The sequence below is a fragment of the Phalacrocorax carbo genome, chromosome 16, assembly GCF_963921805.1.
Source record: "Phalacrocorax carbo chromosome 16, bPhaCar2.1, whole genome shotgun sequence".
In the NCBI taxonomy this organism is placed as follows: domain Eukaryota; kingdom Metazoa; phylum Chordata; class Aves; order Suliformes; family Phalacrocoracidae; genus Phalacrocorax; species Phalacrocorax carbo.
In genome coordinates this window covers 13,850,205-13,872,116 of record NC_087528.1, presented here as the reverse complement: position 1 = coordinate 13,872,116, position 21,912 = coordinate 13,850,205, and the positions used below count along the sequence as shown (strand labels likewise).

Here is a 21,912-nt window from a genome sequence, read left to right as displayed (position 1 = left end):
GTGGCAGATCAATGCATGCAAGATCAATGTCAGGCAAGAAGAAAGAGTGCAGGGGATGAGGAGGCATGAACAAGGTTGGGAGCCTGCCAGGGAGACATGGGGAAAAGTTGTGCAGCGTCATGAGGAGGGAGCACTAGTCTGGCATCTCTGCAAGGCGTTGGGTGGCTTTCTTAGGGTCCTTGTAACTGAAAACTGAGGTCTCCTCCTAAAGAACCATCTCCCGTTGCTCTCTTCAGACAGCGCTGACAGAGATGCTGCTCGCCAGTGCTCACTAGTGACACTGGAAGTGGGCTGGACCTCCTTGTGCGAGCTAGTGTGCTGTTGAGACTGCCCCTGGGAGCCAGGTAAGCTGAGAGCCCTTTGGTTATTGCTGTCATAGGCTTATAGGCTGTCATAGGACAGCCATGGAGCTGTTGGTTGCAACCTCCCAGTAGGTGTCGTCACCCATCAAAGCTCCACTGGCAAGCTCTCCCTTGAAACGTTGGCAGCAAATCAAGGTAGAAAGCATTCAGGGGCTACCTGCCTCATGCTTGGGCACAACTATTTTCTGCACAGCCTGTGTCACTTCAGCCCACAACACCAGCCCCACTCCCACCCTTGTGGTCCTGCTAGGCTCAGTGCTCCATGGACAACCCACCTCTGCTTTTGAATACTAGTGCTTGTAGAGTAGACAGAGGTGGAAAGCTGTGGACTGTCACAAGCCTTCAACCTCAACACATACCTTGGCCTCTGCTCCTGAGCCTGCTTTTGCTTCCTTTTAGTGCCAGCTGCACCTCTCTCTTCAGCTGCTGCTCATTCACTCCACATTGGTCTGCTTCACCGGATCCTGCAGCCTGGGGTCAGTGGGGGTGACTGGCAGTGAATGCTTCAGGCAAGCAGTGCTGCAAGAGTGGGTGCAATTGTGTCAGTCAATATTGCTGAAAGGATTTCCAAATTAACTTAATAGCCTTCAGTTGCCACTAACCTGCGTTTGATTCACTGTATACACAGCCCTGCAGTCTTTGAGGTGTCTGAGAAAATCCTCCAAGGCTGCGTCGTCTCCCTGAAAATAAGGGACAGAATCTACTCGGAAGCTGAGAGCTGTCGGTTCTATGAAAACATCAGCTTAGGCAGGCATCTGTGGGCTTGTCTTTAGCATACCTTGGCACTGCCCACGTGCCTTTCACCCAAACTAGAGGCAAGGCTTAATGCGTTGGAATAATCCAGCTGAGGTGGCTGATAGAGCACATGAGACTTCGCAATTGTACGTGCCCATTGTGCCTCTGCTGTTCAGACCAGTGTCAGAATGGAGGAAGAAGTGTTTGGCAATTTCCCCCTTCCCTTCTTCCCTCACCCCTCTCCCTTCTTCCCAATAATATATTGTCCAGTTAGCCTGTAGAAGGCCAAAATGGAGGTACGGATCGCCTCTGCCAAGGAACTGTCTGTCCTTCACCGTGCAGTGTACTGTGACTTCTGATGACTTTCTCAGAGGCTGATGTTTAGGGTTTGTGCCTGCCAGGGTCACATACCAAAGCAGGGAAGGGAAAAAGGAAAGGTATCACCCTCTCATGGGACGTAAGCCGTGCTGAAAGACAATGGGAGCAGCACTAAGAGGATGTGACAGCAGGAGCAGGGCAAGGAGCTGCCAGAGATGGAAGGGAGCACAGGCTGGACTATCAGTTTCCAAAGGAATGGCCAGCTTCTAAGTTTGTGGGTCCCCAATCCAGAGTTTACATTATCTCCTCCCTTTCCCCAGCCAGGAAAAGTAAAAAAAAAAAAAAAAGTGTTGCAATGCAATATCCTAAGCTTGATCAGAAAACAAACAAAGAAGGCACTGTTCATAGTGTATATGCAGAGGAATCTACGGTCTTTATTCTCTAGATATTGGCATGGGTACAAAGACTAATAACATAAGAAAGTGACCAAGAGGTTCACATTTTGTGCAGCCCTCAGGTCACTTTGTTGCCTCATGGCATCCTCACTCTTCCTCTTCTATCTTCCTATGAAACTCCCGGCTCCTTGCTCGGAGCTTGTTGACCTGCGACTCTGCAATGTCAGCCCGCTCCTCGGCTTCCTCCAGCTCGTGCTGGATCTTGCGGAACTTGGAGAGGTTGACATTGGACAGCTCCTCCTGTGAGGGGAGAGGGAGTCGGTGGTGAGGAGCCCAGGGCACGGGTTTCACTCCTCCCGCACCTTCCCTGGGGGAAGGTACTACACTCTGTCTCCACCCACCACTTCCTGCACATAAGCCTCACTCAGACCTCGTCCTCCTCTTTTCAGAAGATTCATTGTAGGCAGAGCATATAACAGGGTTTGAACACAATTATGCTCTGGAATTTGGCAAGGAAACAAACTGGGCAGCTGGAAATTTTGTTAGCTCTGGTATTAATGTTTAGCTACCTCTGCAGACCTTGAATGGCGTTAGGAATTTCTTTAAGAGACAGTGAGTCCATGAGTTCTCCTTAGTTTCCCTCTCACAGATCCCTTTATCTGAGACCATAGCCCTTGTCCTTTCTGGGCTGTCTGAAGCAGCAAAGAAGCCATGCTCACACATTCATAAATTCAGGGGCTGCAGGCTTTCCCTCAGTTCATCCCTGATTACAGCATGCCCAGAAAAAGGCACAGGATGCTTGCAGAATTCTAAATTCACTGTACAATATGGCTTGGGAGTGTAATTCTAACACCTTGTCTAGCTGTTCAGATTGCCCTGGCTGTATTCAGAATTTTGAATTCCCTGCAGTAGATGAGTGTATGCTGAATCAGGAATTCTTATGGAATATTTTCTGTGTTCCTAGGCACAGAATTCTGGAGTTTTGCCAGGACACTTACTACCACATTACTACCAAGCTTCTCTAAGTTACAAGGGTCACAGGCATCTTTATGAAACATTAATTTTATTAATTTTAAAATTCTGAAAATATGTGATTTTTAAAACTTATTATATTGTACTATCAGTATTATTAATAAGAAATCCTTCTTACAGACTACATTGATGTTCAAATGCAAAAAAAATGTTATGTGCCCTTGTCCTTGTTAGGCTTCTTATTAGCTTATTGATTGAATTATCACAGGCTAGGCTAATTTATAAGCACTTCAAAGAACCTGAAGGCCTCCATAATTGACCAGTGGCCATATCCAAGTTTCTTATATTAATCTGCTCAGTGACCTTGCTACCCACTTGGAAAATGTTTCTTGCCAAGGCCTCAAAGTGATACTTACAGCTTCTTCAGACTGCCTCTTGTAGGATTTGACCTTCATCTGCAGCTTGTCCACCAGATCCTGCAGCCTCAGAATATTCTTGCGGTCTTCCTCAGACTAAAGCCATTGGCAAACAGGAAACAGAACGAGCAGGTTTCCCCACCATGTGAGTTAGCAGTTCCTCTTGGCAATCAAGTACAAACATTTTTACTTCCCAGGAGAGAGTATGTCAGCCCAAGGAGGCCTCCTGCCTTACCTGGTAGGTCAGCTCCTTCACCCTCCTCTCGTACTTGCGCACGCCCTTCACGGCCTCAGCGCTGCGCTTCTGCTCAGCATCAACCTCCCCTTCCAGCTCCCGCACCTGCAATGAGAGGCCCATCTTTGGAGCTTCCCCGCTGGCTGCTCACGTGACAGGCTTGCACGTGCACGAATACCAGCCCTACGCACTCTGGCCTCCAGCTTCTGGATTTGCTTCTTGCCTCCTTTCAGCGCCAACTGCTCAGCTTCATCCAGGCGGTGCTGCAGGTCCTTCACCGTCTGGTCCAGGTTCTTCTTCATCCTCTCCAGGTGGGCGCTGGTGTCCTGCTCCTTCTTCAGCTCTTCGGCCATCATGGCTGCCTGAGGAGAGCAAAGGGTCAAAGCCCTTTGGAGCTGGAGACTCTTTGGGGAGAAGGCACTTAGCTGAAGCAGTGATAGGAGCCCCCCGACTCACATCTGTGATGGCCTTCTTGGCCTTCTCTTCAGCATTGCGGGCTTCCTGGATCGTATCCTCCATTTCACCCTGAATTTGGGCAATGTCTGTTTCCAGCTTCTTCTTGGTGTTGATCAAGCTGGTGTTCTGCGCAAAGAGAGATTGCAAGACTTGTATTCTGAGGCCTGCAATACCAAACCTACAGCCTCAACCAAGTCTTTACTCTTCAAGCTGGCCATTCAAAATCTGGAATTCTTTTTAAAAAGGTTGTTCACAAAATGTGAGTGGTGGGCTCAGCTGATGGGCTCCGAGCATGCTTCTCTTGTGGATAGCAGTAGAGAAGCCACCCTAGACCACTGTCCTGCCATATCCTCTGCTAGATAGCAGCCCTCCGTGTTTGTTATGTGTCAACCAAACTACGTTTGGCTCCACACCCTTACCTGGGTGTGGAGGAGCTGCACACGTTCAGTGGCATCCAGGAGCTCCTGCTCAGCCACTTTCCTTGACCGCTCCGTCTGCTCCAGGGCTGCCCGTAGCTCCTCAATTTCAGCCTGCAAGAGGTTTGCCCTGCGCTCCACCATGGCCACCTGCTCCTTCAGGTCCTCCTGTGTCCGGAGAGCATCGTCCAAGTGTATCTGGGTATCCTGTAAAAGAGACAAGAGAAAGTGCAAGGCAAAAGCGTGAGCTTGGCTGCCAAACATGTCAGGGATGTCCTTTGCCTGCCTGTAGCTTTGCTGAACGGACCTTGAGCACCGCCTGTGTGTTTCTCAGGTTCTTTTGTGCCTCTGCAGCCACGCGGTTGGCGTGGCTCAGCTGGATCTCCATTTCATTCAGGTCTCCCTCCATCTTCTTCTTCAGCCGCAAGGCCTCATTCCTGCTCCTGATCTCAGCATCCAGGCTGCTCTGCAAGGACTCCACAATTCTGAGGTGGTTTCTCTTCAGCTGGTCGATCTCCTCATCTTTCTCTGCTATCTTCCTGTCAATCTCAGACTTCACCTGGTTGAGCTCAAGCTGGAGGCGCAGGATCTTCCCCTCTTCGTGTTCTAGGGAGGCCTGCACAAGTGGACACAAACACTTGTAACATCGATACAGCTACTCCTTGTTTTCTAGGTAATTACAAAATATTTCAGGAAACCTGAGGAAATCCCCAGCCAGAACAGAGGGTGACCAGGTGGCTTCTAGCCATATTTCCACATTGCTCATATTTTTAGCGCAGACACCAGTGATTACGGGCATGTACCTCAGCTTCCTCCAAGGCAGCCTGAATTTCAGACTTCTCCTGCTCAATCTGCTTCTTGACTTTCTCCAGCTCATGAATCGCCTTTCCTCCCTCCGCAATCTGCTCCGTGAGGTCGGAAATCTCCTCTGTGCAAACAAAGACCCACGGCACGGTCAGGCCCAGAGCAGAATGGGAAGGGCCCTGCCACACCACGGTGACAGGCATCTGTGCAGAGCTGGAGGCACAGGCCCCTGTGGAGCGGTGGGTAGTGGTGGATCGTGGGAAAGCCCTGCCAGCAGCAGAGGGCCAGGGACTTACGCTGCAAGTTCTTGTTCTCACGCTTCAGCGTTTCCAGGTGGTCCAAGGACTCCTCATAGGCATTCTTCATCTTAAAGAGCTCCGTGCTGAGAGAGCGAGACTCCTTCTGGGAGGCTTCCAGCTCAGCCTGCGTTTCCTCATACTTCTGCTTCCATTCTGCCAGGATCTGAAGAGAAAGAGGACCTCGGTATGGATGTGGCAATCAGGAGGGGATGCTCTGCCCAGGAACCCCACATCTGGAGCCCAACAGACCTTGTCAAAGTTCTTCTGCTTCTTATCCAGAGCTGCACAGGCAGCGTTCGATCGCTCCACATCAATCATCAAGTCCTCCACTTCATTCTGCAGCCTCTGCTTTGTCTTTTCCAGGGAGGCACATTTGGCATTCACAGCTTCAACGTGTTCCTCTGCATCCTGCAGGCGCTGTGCCAGCTTCTTCCTGGGAGGTGGTTAGAAGAGCTCATAACATGAGGACTGAAATGGACATAGTTTATTCATTTTCAGCACAGGGCTGAGGCCCTTGGTAGTAATTGGTCCCCATGCACATGGTGCAGAACCTATCTCAGCCAGTCATTTTTCTTCCCTTTTTCTTTCCCCAGGGCCTAGCTAGCTGACTGCCCACACCACACATGGCCTTTCTCCTGCATTTTTTGACATGCAATTTCTTTGCGTTTTTCAAAAACCACACCCCTAATAGTACATATTCCTGTTTCATATAACTCCTCCTCAACCCACTACTAGGCTTTCACATCTCAGTATCTCAGTGGTCTCTTCCGATATCCCTTATTGATTTCTGCCAGCCTTCCCCATATTCCCACGTACTTGGCCTCCTCCAGCTCCTCTGTGCGCTGAATAGCGTCTGTCTCGTATTTGGTTCTCCACTGGGCCACTTCGCTGTTGGCCTTGGACAGGGCGCGCTGCAGCTCCCCCTTGGCTTCCTGCTCCTCCTCATACTGTTCCCGGAGCAAGTCACAGTCGTGGCGAGCAGACTGCAAGGCGTGGGCCAGGGCGTTCTTGGCCTGGTGGTAAAAAGATTGCAGTAAGTAGGTAATGTAGTCTGGGAAATTTTCTCTTACTGACACATAGACACTGGAATATATCTCAGAGAAATAGTGATTAACTGACTGCATGAAAAAGAATTAAAAGCCAAGGTCTGATACAATGCAAAAACCTGGGAGTCCTGCACTGATAGGGCCTCGATTGCATGACCTAATGGGATGTCTTGAACTTTTAATTAGATTACATTTTGAACTCTTGAATGCTGCATCAAAACCAATATGATGTAAAATATTTATTTCATATGTAACCTGCGATATCCTCACCTTTATCTCTTCCTCTAGTTGACGCTTCAATTCTTCAATCTGCTGGGTGAAAGCCTGCTTCCCTCTAGACAGCTGAGAAATTAAAGCATCTTTTTCCTCCACCTGGCGTGCATATTCACCTGGAAAATTTGTAATTAAGAAAATATTTGAACGGCTAGGAGAGTAATTTAGGGGTTTCTACCATATCCAGACTAGAGTGCCATACCAGATTCTGTCTGCAGACGAGCTCTTTGAGCACTGAGGTCACTGATCATGCGCTGATTCTGCTCCTCCTTTGTTTTAAATTCACTTAGCTGGTCTTCCAGAGTACGGCACATCTTTTCCAGGTTTGCCTAGGTGTCAATCACATGTAGAAAAAATAGTTAACACCTTGATTCTGCCTTAGCTAGAGTACGAAAATATGTCCAGAAGACGCGGTTCACATATCTTGGGACTATGAGCCCACAGTTCTATACATTAGATTTGGAGAAAACACTTATCTTATAACCTGATGATAGTTGAATAAGATTTTTAAAACCAAAAGTATTACATTATCTTCATATTACTAATAAAAGTATTTGCGTACCTTGGCCTTGGAGACGGACTCCATGTTGCTGGCCAAGTCGTCAATCTCCATCTTCAGCTCACTCTTCTCCTTCTCCAGCTTCTGCTTCACCCGTTGCAGGTTGTCGATCTGCTCCCCAAGCTCAGCGGTGCTGTCCGCATGCTTCTTCCGCAGAGTGGCAGCCGTCGCTTCGTGCTGCAGCGTGGCCTCTTCGAGGTCGCGGCGCATCTTCTGAAATTCTGCCTCACGCTTCTTGTTCATCTCAATCTGAGCTGCCGTAGCCCCTCCTGCTTCCTCCAAGCGCTCGCTGATCTCCTCTAGCTCCCTCGAGAGGTCAGCCCGATGCTTCTCTGCTTTTGCCCGAGAGGTTCGCTCTGCCTCAATTTCCTCCTCCAGTTCCTCAATACGAGCCTGGGGAACATTAGGGACCCTTTGCACCCAGGCCCTCCTCCTACCTGAGCCGAGACTGGGTGAGAGAGGGGAAGGGACACAGACTTGCCTGCAGCTCCTTGATCTTCTTCTGTAACTGGATCCCCAGAAGTTGCTCATCCTCAATTTTGCTCTGGATCTGGCTGATTTCAAAGTCTTTCCTTTGGGCAAAGCAAACCGTCTTAGAGCTCAAAGGACAAAGACAAGCGCCCCAGCCCAGCACTGAGGTGCCCCACAGACACACTCACTTCTTCAGTTTCTCGTCCAGCTGCTGCTTATCATTTTCCAAGTCCATTATGCTGTCATGGGCCAGCTTCAGGTCTCCTTCGAGTTTCCTCTTGGCTCTCTCAAGGTCCATGCGCAGTTTCTTCTCTTGCTCCAGGGACCCCTCCAGCTAAACAGAACAAGACCATCAGTGCTCTGCCAGCCACGTCTCACTCCATACCTGTCCTGTCCTTGCTCTATGCCTGCGTGCTTACATCGTCCACTTGCTGCTCCAGCTTGGTCTTAGCTTTGGTCAGCGTATTGACTTTGTCCTCTTCTGCCTGCAGGTCATCCAGTGTCTGCTGATGGGCCTCTTGGAGGGCTTTCTTCTCTTTTGTCAGCTTGACAATGGTCTCGTCCAGGGCTGCCATCTCCTCTGTGAGGTTTTTTACCTTTGAGGAGAAGGGAGGAAGTGAAGACAAAAAATGTTGTTTAAAACTTTATACTGTATGACAAAACAGAGGTCTCTTCTGGAGTGAGAGGGACAGGTTGTGCTTTATACCTTGTTTTCAGTGGCATGCTTTTCCTTCTCAACCTTGGCCAGCGTTAACTCAAGGTCATCAATATCTTTCTTCAGCTCTGAACATTCATCCTCCAGTTTCCTCTTCTTGGCTGTCAGCTCAGCATTAATTTCCTCCTCATCCTCGGCTCTTTCAGTCACTTCTTTAACTTTAGCTTCCAGCTGGATTTTGGTTTTGATGAGCTGGTCACATCTTTCCTCAGCATCAGCCAAAGCATCAGCTTCCTGGTGGAAAAATTACTTTTCTAGGGATGTTTTTGAGGGAATATCGTGATGTTTACCTTCATAGTTTAAAGTCCTGAATAGCAAATTTTTAGTTAATGATTTGGTTTATGTTCCAACTGGATGAAATATAATTTAGAATTTATTTTATACTGTTGATTTTGAAACAGACAGTTTTGAAAGCTAAAACCAAATATAATTCTTTTCAATCCGCAAGAACGCCCACGTATTTACATGTGTGCTAGGTATAGTATCCAATATTTTCTCATAATATCGAACATTAGAACAAAGTACATAAATTTTGGTTTAAGCATAGGAGTATCTACCACATTTATTCAGTTTTGAGTGATAACCACATGCCAAAATAGATATATATACCAAAGAAACAGTATATGTTTACATCATTCCTATATTTCTTTTTCCACCCTACTGTCTTTTTGGAGCAACTGTTTCTGATTTAGATTTTTGTCACCATGGGCCAAAAATGCTCAGCATCTAGCAGCTATAGCTTTACTTTGCAACACCCTCATCAGCTAAGAAGAAATCAAGTTTCTGGAAATTTGGTATCTGGGCTTTTTTTTTGCAACAGATTTCCTGTGGTATTTTTTATACTTTGTCCAAAGTTCTAGTCTAGCAGAAATAATATGAAAGAAAAATTATAATTTTAGCAGTCAGTGGATATTGTAATCTTTTTGCAGTCAAATTCTTTAAAAATTGGGCATGTAAATTTTCCTATATGTCACATATGCTGCAAAGTATTACACTGGGGATACTGTACCATTTCTATTCTGTGAATGACTTAATTTAGAAACCACAGAATTACAACACTGCAGATATACCACATAATGTTGTGTAGTGATTCTGAGTGATTTAGGAGGGTGAGTTAGAATATTAAAATCTGCTTTTTCTCAGTTATTTCCATATTACAATATAGTAATGTTTGTAACAGCTAAGCGACTGCTTACACTGAAAGAAAGTTTTCATGTTTAATTGGAGAATAAAGACATCAAAGAAATGTCCTCTTAACTTGTCCTAAGAATTCCTAATCATGCGTGTATAAGGATTAGGCATACTCAGTTTTGGAGACATAGACAAAAACTACTAGAAGATCAGATATTATACTAATAAAAGTAAAGTTTCTTGATTGCTCTGATGCAGTTCAACAGTGTAAATGATAGAGACCTCAGCATACACCATAGAAGACTCACCCATGTAATACCTTGACTACAGCTTCCTGACACTCCTTACTGAAGCTAGTTATATTTTTAAGGGCTTCACTTAATGAAGTACAATTGAATTGAATTAAATTGTGATTTCTATGTGTCTTTTGAAAATGTAGTTGTAAATACCAGCCTGATAATCACAGTTCCGTTAGGATGAGGCACACTCGTAGCACTCACCGCCTGTACTTGGAGCTGCAGGTCATTTTTCTCCTGCACCAGTTTCACCATTTTCTCCTCCAGCTCTTTCCTCTTTGCCTCAGACTTTGCAAGCTCTTCCTTGGTTTTCTCAAACTCTTGTTTCATGTTGGCCATCTCCTTCTCAGATTCTGCACTCTTCAGCAAGGGCTTGATCTTGAAGAACAGCTTCATCCAGGGCCAGTGCTTCACGTTCATGAATGCACGAATGTTGTACTGGATGCAGAAAATGGACTCTCTGAAAGGTAAGTCAAATTAATATTAAATATTTAGACCATGATGACACAATAAGCCAAATATAGTGAACCTAATTTGAAGAAATGCCTACCTCCTCTCCACCATTCTCTGGTACTCCACTCTCATCAGGAAGCCCCTGCACCTGGCCTGTGTGCGGGTGATGAGCTGTGCCAGCTTCTCATCCCTCATCTCCTCCAGGAGGCCTATCAGCCCAGCTTTGAAGAACACCTTAGGTAAGAATAAGAAAGTAGGTGCAGTATATGTGCTTGTTGTTCAGTGTAGCCCGGTACCCTGTCCCCCATGTCAGATAATATGGGAAGTTAAGAGAAAGAGCAAAAGCACAAAGAATGTATGTAGTGACAGAGCCTCTTTTATATCTCCAAGTGTCCAGTTACCTGCATTTGAGGAACTATCATAGCCAGACATTTTGCCTTTGTTTTTATTAACCATTGATTCTTTTATTCGACAACTTTGTCTTAAATTAGGACCCTTAATTAACCCTTAACTAAACCATCCTATGGTAATGAATTTCAGTTTTATTCAAGTGTTCAGTCAATAATTACTTAGTTCATTTCTTTTAAATACACTATTTGATCATTTTACATACTATCTGGATAATCTGAGTATTGTTCTTAAACCGTGCAAACCAAAACCACGTAGTACTTGAAACAAACAGATCTTGTACCTTGGTGTGACCGAATTTGTACTGGGTGTGGTCTATATCAATTGATCCAAGAAGTTTCTCACAAGCCTTCTTGCTGTCAATGAACTGTCCCTCTGGGATAGCACTGGCATTTAATACTTTGTATCTGGGGGAAAAAATGGAAGGACTGGCGTTGGACTTGATGACGTTAAAGGGTCTTTTCCAACCTAAATGATTCTATGATTCTATGAATATGAAGACGTCTGTTGTTGAGACCAATTGGTTAGTACTCTGCAAGAAAGCCTAAGAACTGTGAACTGTTGAGAACATAACAGTGCTGCTAAACATAAACTTTAGAGAAGGCTTTAGTCACCAGAGGAGAAATTTAATTCACAAGCTACTCAAGATGGACAAAACAATCCAGTAAGGGGAAGAAGTCTCACCTCTGTTTAAAATCTGCATACAGGACTCTGTTGGGAAATCCTTTCCTGCAAATTCTGATGCCTTCCAGCACACCGTTACACCTCAGCTGGTGAAGCACTAGTTCATGCTCCATGGCACCTAGCAATTTCAGAGCATAAATATACGTTGTATTCTGTAATACAGACGGAAAACCTGCACCATACTGAAAACCTTCTACATGTGAGTCTCTTACCAGGTGTTTTTGTTTCATTTGGGATGATGCAGCGTACAAAATGGGGGTGGGTGCTTCGCAGATTGGTCATCAGCTTGTTTAAATTCTCCTGGGAGAGTCATTAACAAAAGTTTATATTAGCAAATGTAATTTTCTATAAGCACCAAGTCCTCTGAAATGAGATAATGAGATGTCAGACAAAAATTAGCTTGCAGAATCCTGAAAGGAAGCCCCCTGCACCAGTTTTTCTGATTTTCCACAGATCTTTGCCATTATTAACTTAATGTATAAAGTTCTTCTGACTAATGTACAGGAAATACCATACTCTTCAGCTTAAAATTTTAATACATTGCTCTGACTCTAGTGGAATCATTAGAAATCTTATCCTTCTTCCCTTGGATGTACACAGAGAGATAAACTGGTACCTCTGTGAGGCAGTTTGAAGTGTACTACAGTAGGCATTTAAGATAGGTCATATGGAGCACACTACATAGAACCTTCCTGTTTTCCCCACTGAAAGCAAAAGGAACAAAAATGACAAGATGAGTTTTATATGTCTAGATTACATGTTTATCTTGTAAGGTAAGATGAGAATAAGGTGAGATGAATCCCAGCCTTGATTTGTAATTAATATCTGTCTACTTATTTATAGATAATTGCTGCCTATAGTTAGTGGAGGGAAGCAGGTGCCTCCAGAGGACTTCTCAGAGTATGTAAAATAAACGGCCAAAACATTAAGATGACTAAGCACTGACACGTCTAAACAAAAGGAGTAGTGGAAGAGAGTTTGAAGACACAACAGAAATGCAACCCAACTGCAGCAAATAATATTTCTCCTATAACATTACCTCTTAAAGTCTTATGACCTTTAAACATAGGCTTATTGCATTATTTTTGAATGATACATTCCCATTTGCAAGGCCAAGGCACTAGAGCTACAATTATTTTTCTTGGGGCATATACATACACACCCATGTCCTGTTTCAGAGCACTGGCTAGAGGCTGTCAGGTGATCAAGAATCATATGACAGCAGATATGTAGAAGAAATTAGACTATATCAAGAAGGGAGTCCTAAAACAAGGATGAATATGATAATGAATAACCTCAGGAGACACTAGGTATTCCACCTGACAGAAGTGTATGGAGCAGCCAGGCAGCAAGTCTTGGTTGTGACAAAGAAAATCCAAGTGTCTGACATCTTAAAAATCCGTAATCTAAGGAGTGATGGTATTTCAACTGTAAGAGATTTATCCCTGAATCATGGAGAAAAACCCAAGAAATAAACAGAGCAAACAGGTCATCCTCCAGACCAGTGGGAACAATGTTGCTAAAGGACAATGAAAGGTCCTAAAGCCAGAGGTGGGCATCTGAAGGAAATCTCGTATATGTTAGGAATATTTTAGAAGTTTTCTGTAAGACATTCCTCTGTCTGGAAATTTTATCTTGAGACAAGTGGACAAAAAGAAAAGTTGTACATTTGGTGGAATGGAGCATAAATACGTTACAGTGGAAAATATGGCCCAAGAACTTCAGGGTCTTGTAACAAAACTAAGCCAAAAAAAAAAAAAAAAAAAAAAAAAAAAGACTAGCTGTTTTAAATGATGGGTTTACTGATCTTAGGCAGAAATAGTGAACTCTCTACTGTACCCGGAAAAGAGCTGAGACAGTCTGGAAGGAAGAACCCTTCTTCTTGCCACCTTTCTTGCCAGCACTAGCCTCTGCAAAATTGCAAATAAATAAAACAAATTTTAGATTTTTACTTTTGCCTTTTATGATTCCTGCTTGTAAGCTGTACATCAGTGAAAACATGGGATTCATAGAACCAACCTGCTTCTGCTCCACCATAGTTGGCAAAGAGTAAGGCCAATGTTTTCAGTGATGATTTCTGGTACAACCCGATGACAGTTTCATTCAGAGGGTCCTTGTTCTTCTCAAGCCAGCCAGTGATGTTGTAATCTACTGTACCAGCGTAGTGTATCAGGGAGAAGTGGGCCTCAGTTTTGCCTTTTGTAGGCTTGGGCTTCTGGAAGTTGCCAGACTTGCCGAGATGCTGGTCATAGAGCTTGTTCTTGAAAGAGGTGTCAGTTGCCTTGGGGAACATGCACTCCTCTTCCAGGATGGAGAAGATGCCCATGGGCTGGAAAAAATTCACAAGGGAGACAGATTGTAATTTAATTTTCAGGACAATAATAACCTTTACCTCGACAGAGCAGTGGAACACAGACTGAGATACACATCAGCAAAGATTACTATACAATTACATTTTCTGCTAGAATGTGAGATTAAACATATTGATATTTACATTTTTTAATACTAAATTAATCACAAAGATTAATGGAAATTCATTTATTTTGTGTCGAGAACATGTTTTATAAAATCAGAGCACTACCTTCTTACCCAGAGGGACTCAAAACACACACGGATATCTTAGACAAATTGAACATGAGCCAACAATGCAACCTTGTGGCAAGGGCAACCAATGCATCCTGGGCTGCATTAAAAGAGTTGCCAGCAGCTCAAGGGAGGTGATCCTTCTCCTCTACTCAGCTCTGCTGAGAAACAGCTGGAGTGCTGTGTGCAGTTCTTGGCTCCCCAGTACAACAGAAATGTGGACATAGTACAGTGAGCGCAGTGACAAGCCACGAAGATATTTAAAATGAGTGTAACATCTGACATACAAGGAGAAGCTGAGAGAGAGGGGATTGTTCAGCCTGGAAAAGAGAAGGCTCTGGGGGGGATCTTATCAACGTGTATAAATACCTTATGGGAGGGGACAGAGAAGACAGAGCTACAGTATTCTCAGCAGTGTCCAGTGACAGGACAAGATGGAACAGGCATGAATTGAAATATGCAAAATTCCATTTAAACAGAAGAAAAAAGCTTCTTCAGTATGAAAAGTTGGAACAGGTTCCCCAGAGTATCTGTGGAGCCTCCACCCTTGGAAATATTCAAAATCCAACTGGATATGGTCCTGAGCAACCTGCTCTAGCTGACCTTGCCTTGAACAAGGGTGTTTGACTAAGTGATCTCCAGAGCTGCCTTCAAACCTCAGTTCTGTGATCCTGTGATTCTAACTACTTATCAATCCTGCCAGCCACTGAACTTTTCATCTCATGTGCAGTGTGACTGTCTTCTCATTGTCAGTCAAATGATGCACATGTAAGTGCAATTGTGTGCTGACAGTTATGTAGGTCCATCTTCTATGTTAATTTTACAAAGATACAGTTATTCTGCTGTACAAGCACAAGTCTGCTAGAGTTGAAAGTTGAGGAGGACATGCACACCTGGAAACTGACTTTAGCTGTTTTGGAAGAACACTCTTATTGGGAGTTTAACAATTTTTTGGCCATTGAAACTAGATCAGTACAGGTTTGCTGCCACAAAGCTGTGTGAAACCTTCTTCATGGTTCACCTGACAGAAAAAATAAACTGCAGGGCAAGGAATTTTGAATAACAAAAGCTGAATACTTGGACATGAACATAGAAGATCCCTTTGAAAAATAAGACCACGTAATTACAGAATTTCCACGCATGCAATGCACCTGAACAGGAAGGATACCTTCTCAATGAGCTCAATGCAGGCAGCCAGGTCCATCCCAAAGTCAATGAATGTCCACTCAATTCCTTCCTTCTTGTACTCCTCCTGCTCCAGCACGAACATGTGGTGGTTGAAGAACTGTTGCAGTTTCTCATTGGTGAAGTTGATGCACAGCTGCTCAAAGCTGTTAAACTGGAAACAAAATAAGCAAGACCCATATTTGCAAGATGCTACAATAATTGCAAAACCTCATCCTTTAAATTAAGGAATGCAGTTATCTTGGCTTCAAGTCTGTGCATTTCTTCATTCTGCTTTATGTCTACATAACAAAATGGAGAAATGTATCAAATCATTTGCCGCAAGGAATTTTTTTTGATTGATAAAAATATGAAGGTAAAATATATTTCCTGTATAGTCTGAGAGCAAATTACAGGGAAAGAAACCCAAGCTTAGGCCTATGGTGATATATATGTTTTTATACTGTCTTGTCCTTGATCATTTAAACTAAGGAACTTTTCTGACTGGACCATTCTGTACTTTTGAGTTTGCACATCTTGAAGGAAGACAAGTCCTTTTTACTTCATGGCAAAAAAAAAGACAAATAGCTGCAAACAATTATGTGATTTACATCTTCTTTTAACATATGTCTCAGAGTGACATTAACATCCAGTTCTCACCTCCAAATAGCTCTTACCAAATCTTTGTTACTTACATCAAAGATCTCAAAGCCAGCAATGTCCAGGACACCAATGAAGTACTGTCTGGGTTGTTTAGTGTCCAGCTGTTGGTTGATGCGAACAACCATCCACAAGAACATCCTCTCATAGACAGCCTTTGCCAGAGCACCCACTGCATTGTGCACCTATAAGAAAAACAGATGTCTGGAGTTACCATATGGAGCAGAGGAGAATCAAAAGGATCTTAATTCAAAATATGGTTCTAGGTTACTATGTTTCTTACCTGCTGTGCAGTTTGACCTTTGGTCACATATTCATTCCCAACCTTGACTCGGGGGTAGCACAGTGCCTTGAGCATGTCAGCTGAATTCAGACCCATCAGGTAGGCAGCCTTGTCAGCAACTAAAAACACAGAGGAAAAAAGGCAGAATTTACTGTCACATAGACTTTGAATCATGGAGCATTCTCTAAAGGCTGCGGGGTTCAGATTTCTGTTCTTTAAAATCTTTCAGCAGACTCTCATAGAGAGAATCCTGGTAACATCAAAGACATCATTATGCAGATTGAGCTTTGCTAAAAAGAATCTGTGTTTTAAAATCTTCACTGAAGCATGTAGAAAGTAATGAAATTTTCAAAAATCTCCTTGCACAAAATTGAAAGCTGCAGCTTGCAGTACACCCATAGCTCAGGAGCTGCAGTGACAGGTCAGGCACTAATCTTTCTTTGGGTGATCAAAACCACCCAATGTTTAGGGTGGAACACAGAGAGGAGCTCTCTGTTCTTTTTCAGCTCCAGAATCTACAACCTTTTCTGAGCTTTGGTTTCTGATGTTCAGTAAAACTCACTCGGATTCATCCTTTTACCTATGGTACTTCCTACCTTCTGCCTAGTCCCTTAGTAAGAAGAGCCATTGCTCAGAGAGCTGGAGACATGATTTATAGGTCCTGCACCAACAAAGGAGAGTAATCAAATACACCTCTCACACAGAGTTCCCTGAGCATCTCAAAGGTGAGAGTGAATGGGACCATGGTCCCCCATCCTTGCAGAGCTGAACCACTTGGCTGTTTCACATTGCAGGCCTTATTCCAACAACGATTTGACTAATAATGTTACAGGTAGGACATCCATTGCTAATGACTTCCTGGAAGTGTATAAAGGACAGTTTAAACTATTTATTGTTCGTAGCATAAGATACAAACAGCCTCAGATCGGGGAACTTGATGTACCGAGAAGAGGACAAGGGACAGGTTTTTTTCTGGCTCACTGTTTTCCTTGGGATCTTAAAGTCCAACACAGAACAACTTTTGCTGTCTTCCACATCCATAGTGGCTCACAGAAGGGTTAGTTATTGAGTTTGATAATACCTTCTGTGCCATCGGGCTCTGCCTGCTCCTCTCTTGGTTTCTGCTTGAACTTCAGGTTCCCATAGTGCATGACAGCCCCTGTCAGCTTGTAGATGGCTGTCTTTTCATCAGCCGTGAAGCCCAGGATGTCAATGGCACTCTGTTAATAGATCAGGCAAAGTCAAATATTTGCATGTTGTGATGTAATATATAACCTGTGCCTGTTGACCTCTTTTGTAAGGCACTTACATCTGTAGCCATCAGCTCCTCCTTGTCATCAATGCTGGGAACAGTGATCTCACCTTGACTCACAAAAGGGTAGTCATATGGGTTGGTGGTGATGAGCAGCATTTCTGAAAACAAATGTGCTCATGGGTTAAATTTCATTGTTTTTATAATGTAGGTAAATGTTGTTCAGTGATCTTCCTCCAAAAAGCTCAGTCATGCTTCTTACCAATTAGCTCTGGCTTCTTGTTGGACGTGACCTGATAAAATATGTGGTAGCTTCTTTCTGCCTTGAGCTGGAAAGTGACTCTGGACTTCTCCAGCAGATCTGGCAAGCAAGGTAGGAAGAGTTAGGCACAGGAAGGCAGATGGGGCTGGGAAGTTGGCAAGGACCGGGGTCAGGCCAGGGGAGCCTCTTACAAGTTTCAATGTCAGCAGAAGCCAGTTTGCCTGTGGCTCCAAAGTGGATTCTGATGAATTTGCCCTGTTAAGGAGAAGATGTATTTCAACCTAAATGCATTTCATTGACAATCCTTATGTAATAATATCACAAGCCCATCACTACTGTTATAACAAGAAGGGATTTTGTCCAAAGCAGCAACTTACAAAGCGTGAGGAGTTGTCATTCCTCACGGTCTTGGCGTTTCCAAAGGCCTCCAGCAGTGGGTTGGCGCTGATGATTTGATCCTCAAGCGTTCCCTGCGGGATGACAATAATTATTGCTGGTTATCACTTCCAGAAATTATGCCAGGAACAGAGGAAAGCATTCCTTCAAGACACTCTCTGTTAATTTACCTGCATTTTGCCAGACTGCTCCTCCTTCTTCTTCTCACCACTCGCTGCAATTGTTGCAAAGTACTGGATGACACGCTTTGTGTTCACAGTCTTCCCTGCACCGGATTCTCCGCTGCCAAACAAAGAGAGAAGCAGAGAGCGTGTGGTCAGGCAGGAGGTCCCCTGGCACCCGGCAGCCCCTCAGGGACCCGAGCAGGGAGTGTACGTACGTGATCAGGATCGACTGGTTCTCGCGATCTGTGAAAGAGGCAGAATGAAAGATAGTGTTAGCAGTTGACCTGGGCAACACTGAACTGAATGAGAAGTAAAGCTGTAAATGTAAGTTGGGGCTTCTACAGAAAGTCCAAGAGTACACAGTTCCCTTCCAGGTCCTAACAGTAGTAAGTATAATGGATGCATAGAGCTGCCAGAGGCATGTGGTCCTCACACAAGCAGTGTACCCACTTGCCCTTCACAAAATTCTTATCAAGAAATCTAATGAAATTGCCTACCTGTGTTCAAAATAGTAGTTTATATGTAATAATAATTTTTCTTTCCTATCAGTGAAAAAAAGTAACAAACTATGGCAAGTACTATTTCTGCAGTGGGAGAGAGTAGAATAAAGTGCAAGTAATAGACCATGCCAAGTCCATGCACGCTTCTGGGTCAGTTTCACTTGAAATTTATTTCTGCATAACTCAATCAAGTTCTTTCACGCATCTCTGTGATGTTTTTAGCTGACTTGTCACAAGCTCCACTGAGATCAGTGGGCTATTTGGTTTAGATTGCTGTGAGGCAGGTCAAGCAACTCACCAGTCAGCATGAACTGGTAGGCGTTGTCAGAGATGGAGAAGATGTGTGGAGGGGCCTCCTGGCGCTTCTTGCCTCGGTAGGCCAACACCACCTCCGGGTTGTACACCGGCAGCCACTTGTAGGGGTTGACAGTGACACAGAAGAGACCCGAGTAGGTCTGTAGGGAAGGGGGACAGAACGATGATTTTGGAGATCTGAGGAGAATTGCAGATAAGGAAGAGGCAAATGATGTTCTGGGGAGACCAGGGTAGTGAAGGAAAATAAAGTGGAAGAATGACCTATCAGAGAATGGGTGAGATGTACCATATGACAAGGAAAGGTGAAATCGGGAAGGAAGAAGAAGGAGAGGATGTAGACAGCAAGAGGAAAACATGTGCAGGAAAGAAATAAACAGAAAAAGAAAAAGTCAGGTAGCTCTTGAGAGACACTGGAAGGTGTCTTCAACTCCTCAAAAGCAGGACTCATCTCCTTCTGTTGCTACTTACGTAGATCATCCAGGCTGCATAACGCTCTTTGAGGTTGTACAGCACAGCGGGTTCGTGGAGGTGGGTCATCATGGCCATGTCCTCGATTTTATCATACTTGGGAGGGTTCATGGGAAACACCTGATCATCCTTCACAGTCAGGGTCTGCCAAGGAAATGAAAGATCTATATATGTCAGCTAAAAGCTCAGAGTGGGCATCAAATGCTGATCTGAATCTTGAATTTTCCTCACCTCTCCTGCTTCGGTCTTGACAGTGACCTTCCCTGATTCCCTGCTCTGGATTGTCCCTTTCACAAAGGATTCTTTAGGATGAGCCACAAAGACTGATGTCTTGGCATCAAAAGGCTTGTTCTGGGCCGCGATTCTCTCCTTTTCTGACTTTCGGAGGTAAGGAGCCGCCTCCCCAAAAACAGCCATCTCAGAGTCTGCAGAGGCCATGGCTGCGCTTTACCAAAGGTATGTCAGCAGAGGACTCTAATGTGAGGGAACAATATGGCACTGATTATTTCCATGTATTCTGTAAGATTGGAAAAAATTTATATCCTCTGCCTTGGTTTCTCTTCATATTCTGAGTATTTGGAACATCTATAATGAGCTAACTAGAGACTTAATTTTCATTGATGTAGTCCAGGTCTTCAAACATTTAGGGGAGCAACTTTTAATCACCTTTCAGAACTGTGGGTCTGGTTCTTTTAAGAATACTGTGTCTGTAAGATAAGAGTGAATTTGCTGAATAGGTTTCACTAAGACATCACTATCAGGAATAGAAATGCAGTCAGGAGGTTTTGTTAAAAGGATGAACAGTGAAGTACTATTTCTGAAAAACTGTAGTTTAGGCAGCCTGCAGTCTTGGAAAACACTGAACCTGTGAGACACTTACCTATCAAATATAATGGTAACAGAAAGACAGTGCGAAATTAATTTTGCTAATGAAGTTGTCAACTGAAAGGAAAGGGCAGACTATGTGACCTTTTAATAGTCTGCCATAATTTAATTTGTTGTATGCATTTGTCATTCTTCAGTACAGTATCTAAATAATTTCAGCCCCAAAGTTCTGACTTGGGTGAAATACAATTTGAACATTGAAATTGGAATTTCCAAGCCTATATTAAGATCTCAAATAAATACTTCCCGAAAAAAAATTTAGGAACAGGTGAGTTCTCAAAACTTTAAAAAAATAAGAATATTTCTTCAGATGCTTTATTAAACATGTAGGTAGCTAAATTTATCCCACTGCATAGGAAAATTCTCTAGCTACATTAGTAAAATTTATTCCCTCTTTATTCCTTAGGTAATTTTTTTTTTTGTCTGGAGTAAGAAAATGTGTATCTGAGAGCTCTGGCATTTTACTAAGGTGGTTAGAAGGTCTCTGTTCTCAGATGATTTATTAATTCATGCATTCTTAGGCAGAATGCAGAATTTTGCACTTTTTCCTGCTGTGGTCATCTCGGGTTCTGCTGCTGCCACAGCAAAGCCAGTACACCTTGATCCTGGTAGGTCAGTTAAGCAGAAGTGAATAATTTCCCCGTAGGGATTTTCTAGTCTGCCATCAGTGGCAAGAGACTTCAAACGCAGCCACCTGAAAACCTTGGGCACCCCACCACCTTCTACTGTAATCACACTAGGTTTGAAAACATAGGGTGGAGCAGTGACCCTTCCAGAAATCCCACCCAAAAGGATCCTTCTCTGCCCTCCAAGAGTTAATAAATAAGATTCTTACCTCTTGTGATTCCAGACAGGGGGCTTGCAGGCTGGCAGCTGCTCAGTGCTGTAAAACAGAAATGGCAACTCCCTACTTATGCTGCACAGAAATCCACAGTGAAAATGTGCAGGTGCCTTGAAAGCAGATTTAAAGCCTGAGCTGAGAAATTCAGTCCCCTCCTGGAAGTGAGCTCGGGAGGCAGCAGGAATGTTGTGGCATGTAACATCCCCTTCCTGCAAGCCTGCGGACCCCATTCACTTACCTTGAAGCTTTCCGTGGAGCCAGGGCAGACTGGTCGCAGGGACATTTTATACGATCTAGTCTGCAGATGCTACAGATGCCCTCTCTTTCTTCGGTCAAAACATTTTTGGCAAACCTTCTTTGGTAAAGCATTGTCTGGCAAACTGAACTAAGGGCATAATTGTCATTTGACATGACTAGATATAATTAGAAAATTTTGATGTCTTACTGACTATATGAATACATCTCCTATAAACAATCTGACAAGGGTGTTAAGGAGGGAATCTGGACTAGTCAAGGCACTTGGAGAACTTGGATACAGGACTTATGGATTCTATTGCTGGCTTTCCCACCGACTCACTGTATGACCCAGAGTGGATTGCTTGGTATGCCTGCACCGCAAATACCCCAGCTGTACAATAGATAAAACAGGATGTTAAAAGATAAATTAGCATTCACAGAATCACAGAATCACAGAA

General features: G+C 44.0%; 1 protein-coding gene across 1 annotated transcript; it reads right to left on the bottom strand.

The window, feature by feature from the left end:
• Nucleotides 1-1,820: 1,820 nt before the first annotated feature.
• LOC104040927 (myosin heavy chain, skeletal muscle, adult-like) lies at nt 1,821-21,501 on the bottom strand. The gene is made up of 40 exons (XM_064467257.1): nt 21,456-21,501; nt 21,212-21,259; nt 19,723-19,965; nt 19,492-19,635; nt 19,007-19,163; nt 18,424-18,451; nt 18,215-18,326; nt 18,026-18,118; nt 17,840-17,903; nt 17,649-17,747; nt 17,444-17,547; nt 17,216-17,354; nt 16,135-16,253; nt 15,887-16,036; nt 15,196-15,366; nt 13,464-13,773; nt 13,284-13,354; nt 11,657-11,744; nt 11,445-11,562; nt 11,044-11,167; nt 10,450-10,586; nt 10,104-10,359; nt 8,464-8,706; nt 8,177-8,353; nt 7,946-8,091; nt 7,768-7,858; nt 7,290-7,679; nt 6,930-7,056; nt 6,725-6,843; nt 6,225-6,421; nt 5,658-5,841; nt 5,406-5,571; nt 5,109-5,233; nt 4,613-4,921; nt 4,309-4,512; nt 3,890-4,015; nt 3,625-3,795; nt 3,434-3,538; nt 3,199-3,294; nt 1,821-2,110 (listed from the first exon to the last, which is right to left on the bottom strand). Exons 3-40 carry the CDS (start codon nt 19,927-19,929, stop codon nt 1,958-1,960), a joined length of 5,820 nt encoding a protein of 1,939 aa, XP_064323327.1. The 5' UTR covers nt 19,930-19,965; nt 21,212-21,259; nt 21,456-21,501; the 3' UTR covers nt 1,821-1,957.
• Nucleotides 21,502-21,912: the final 411 nt, after the last annotated feature.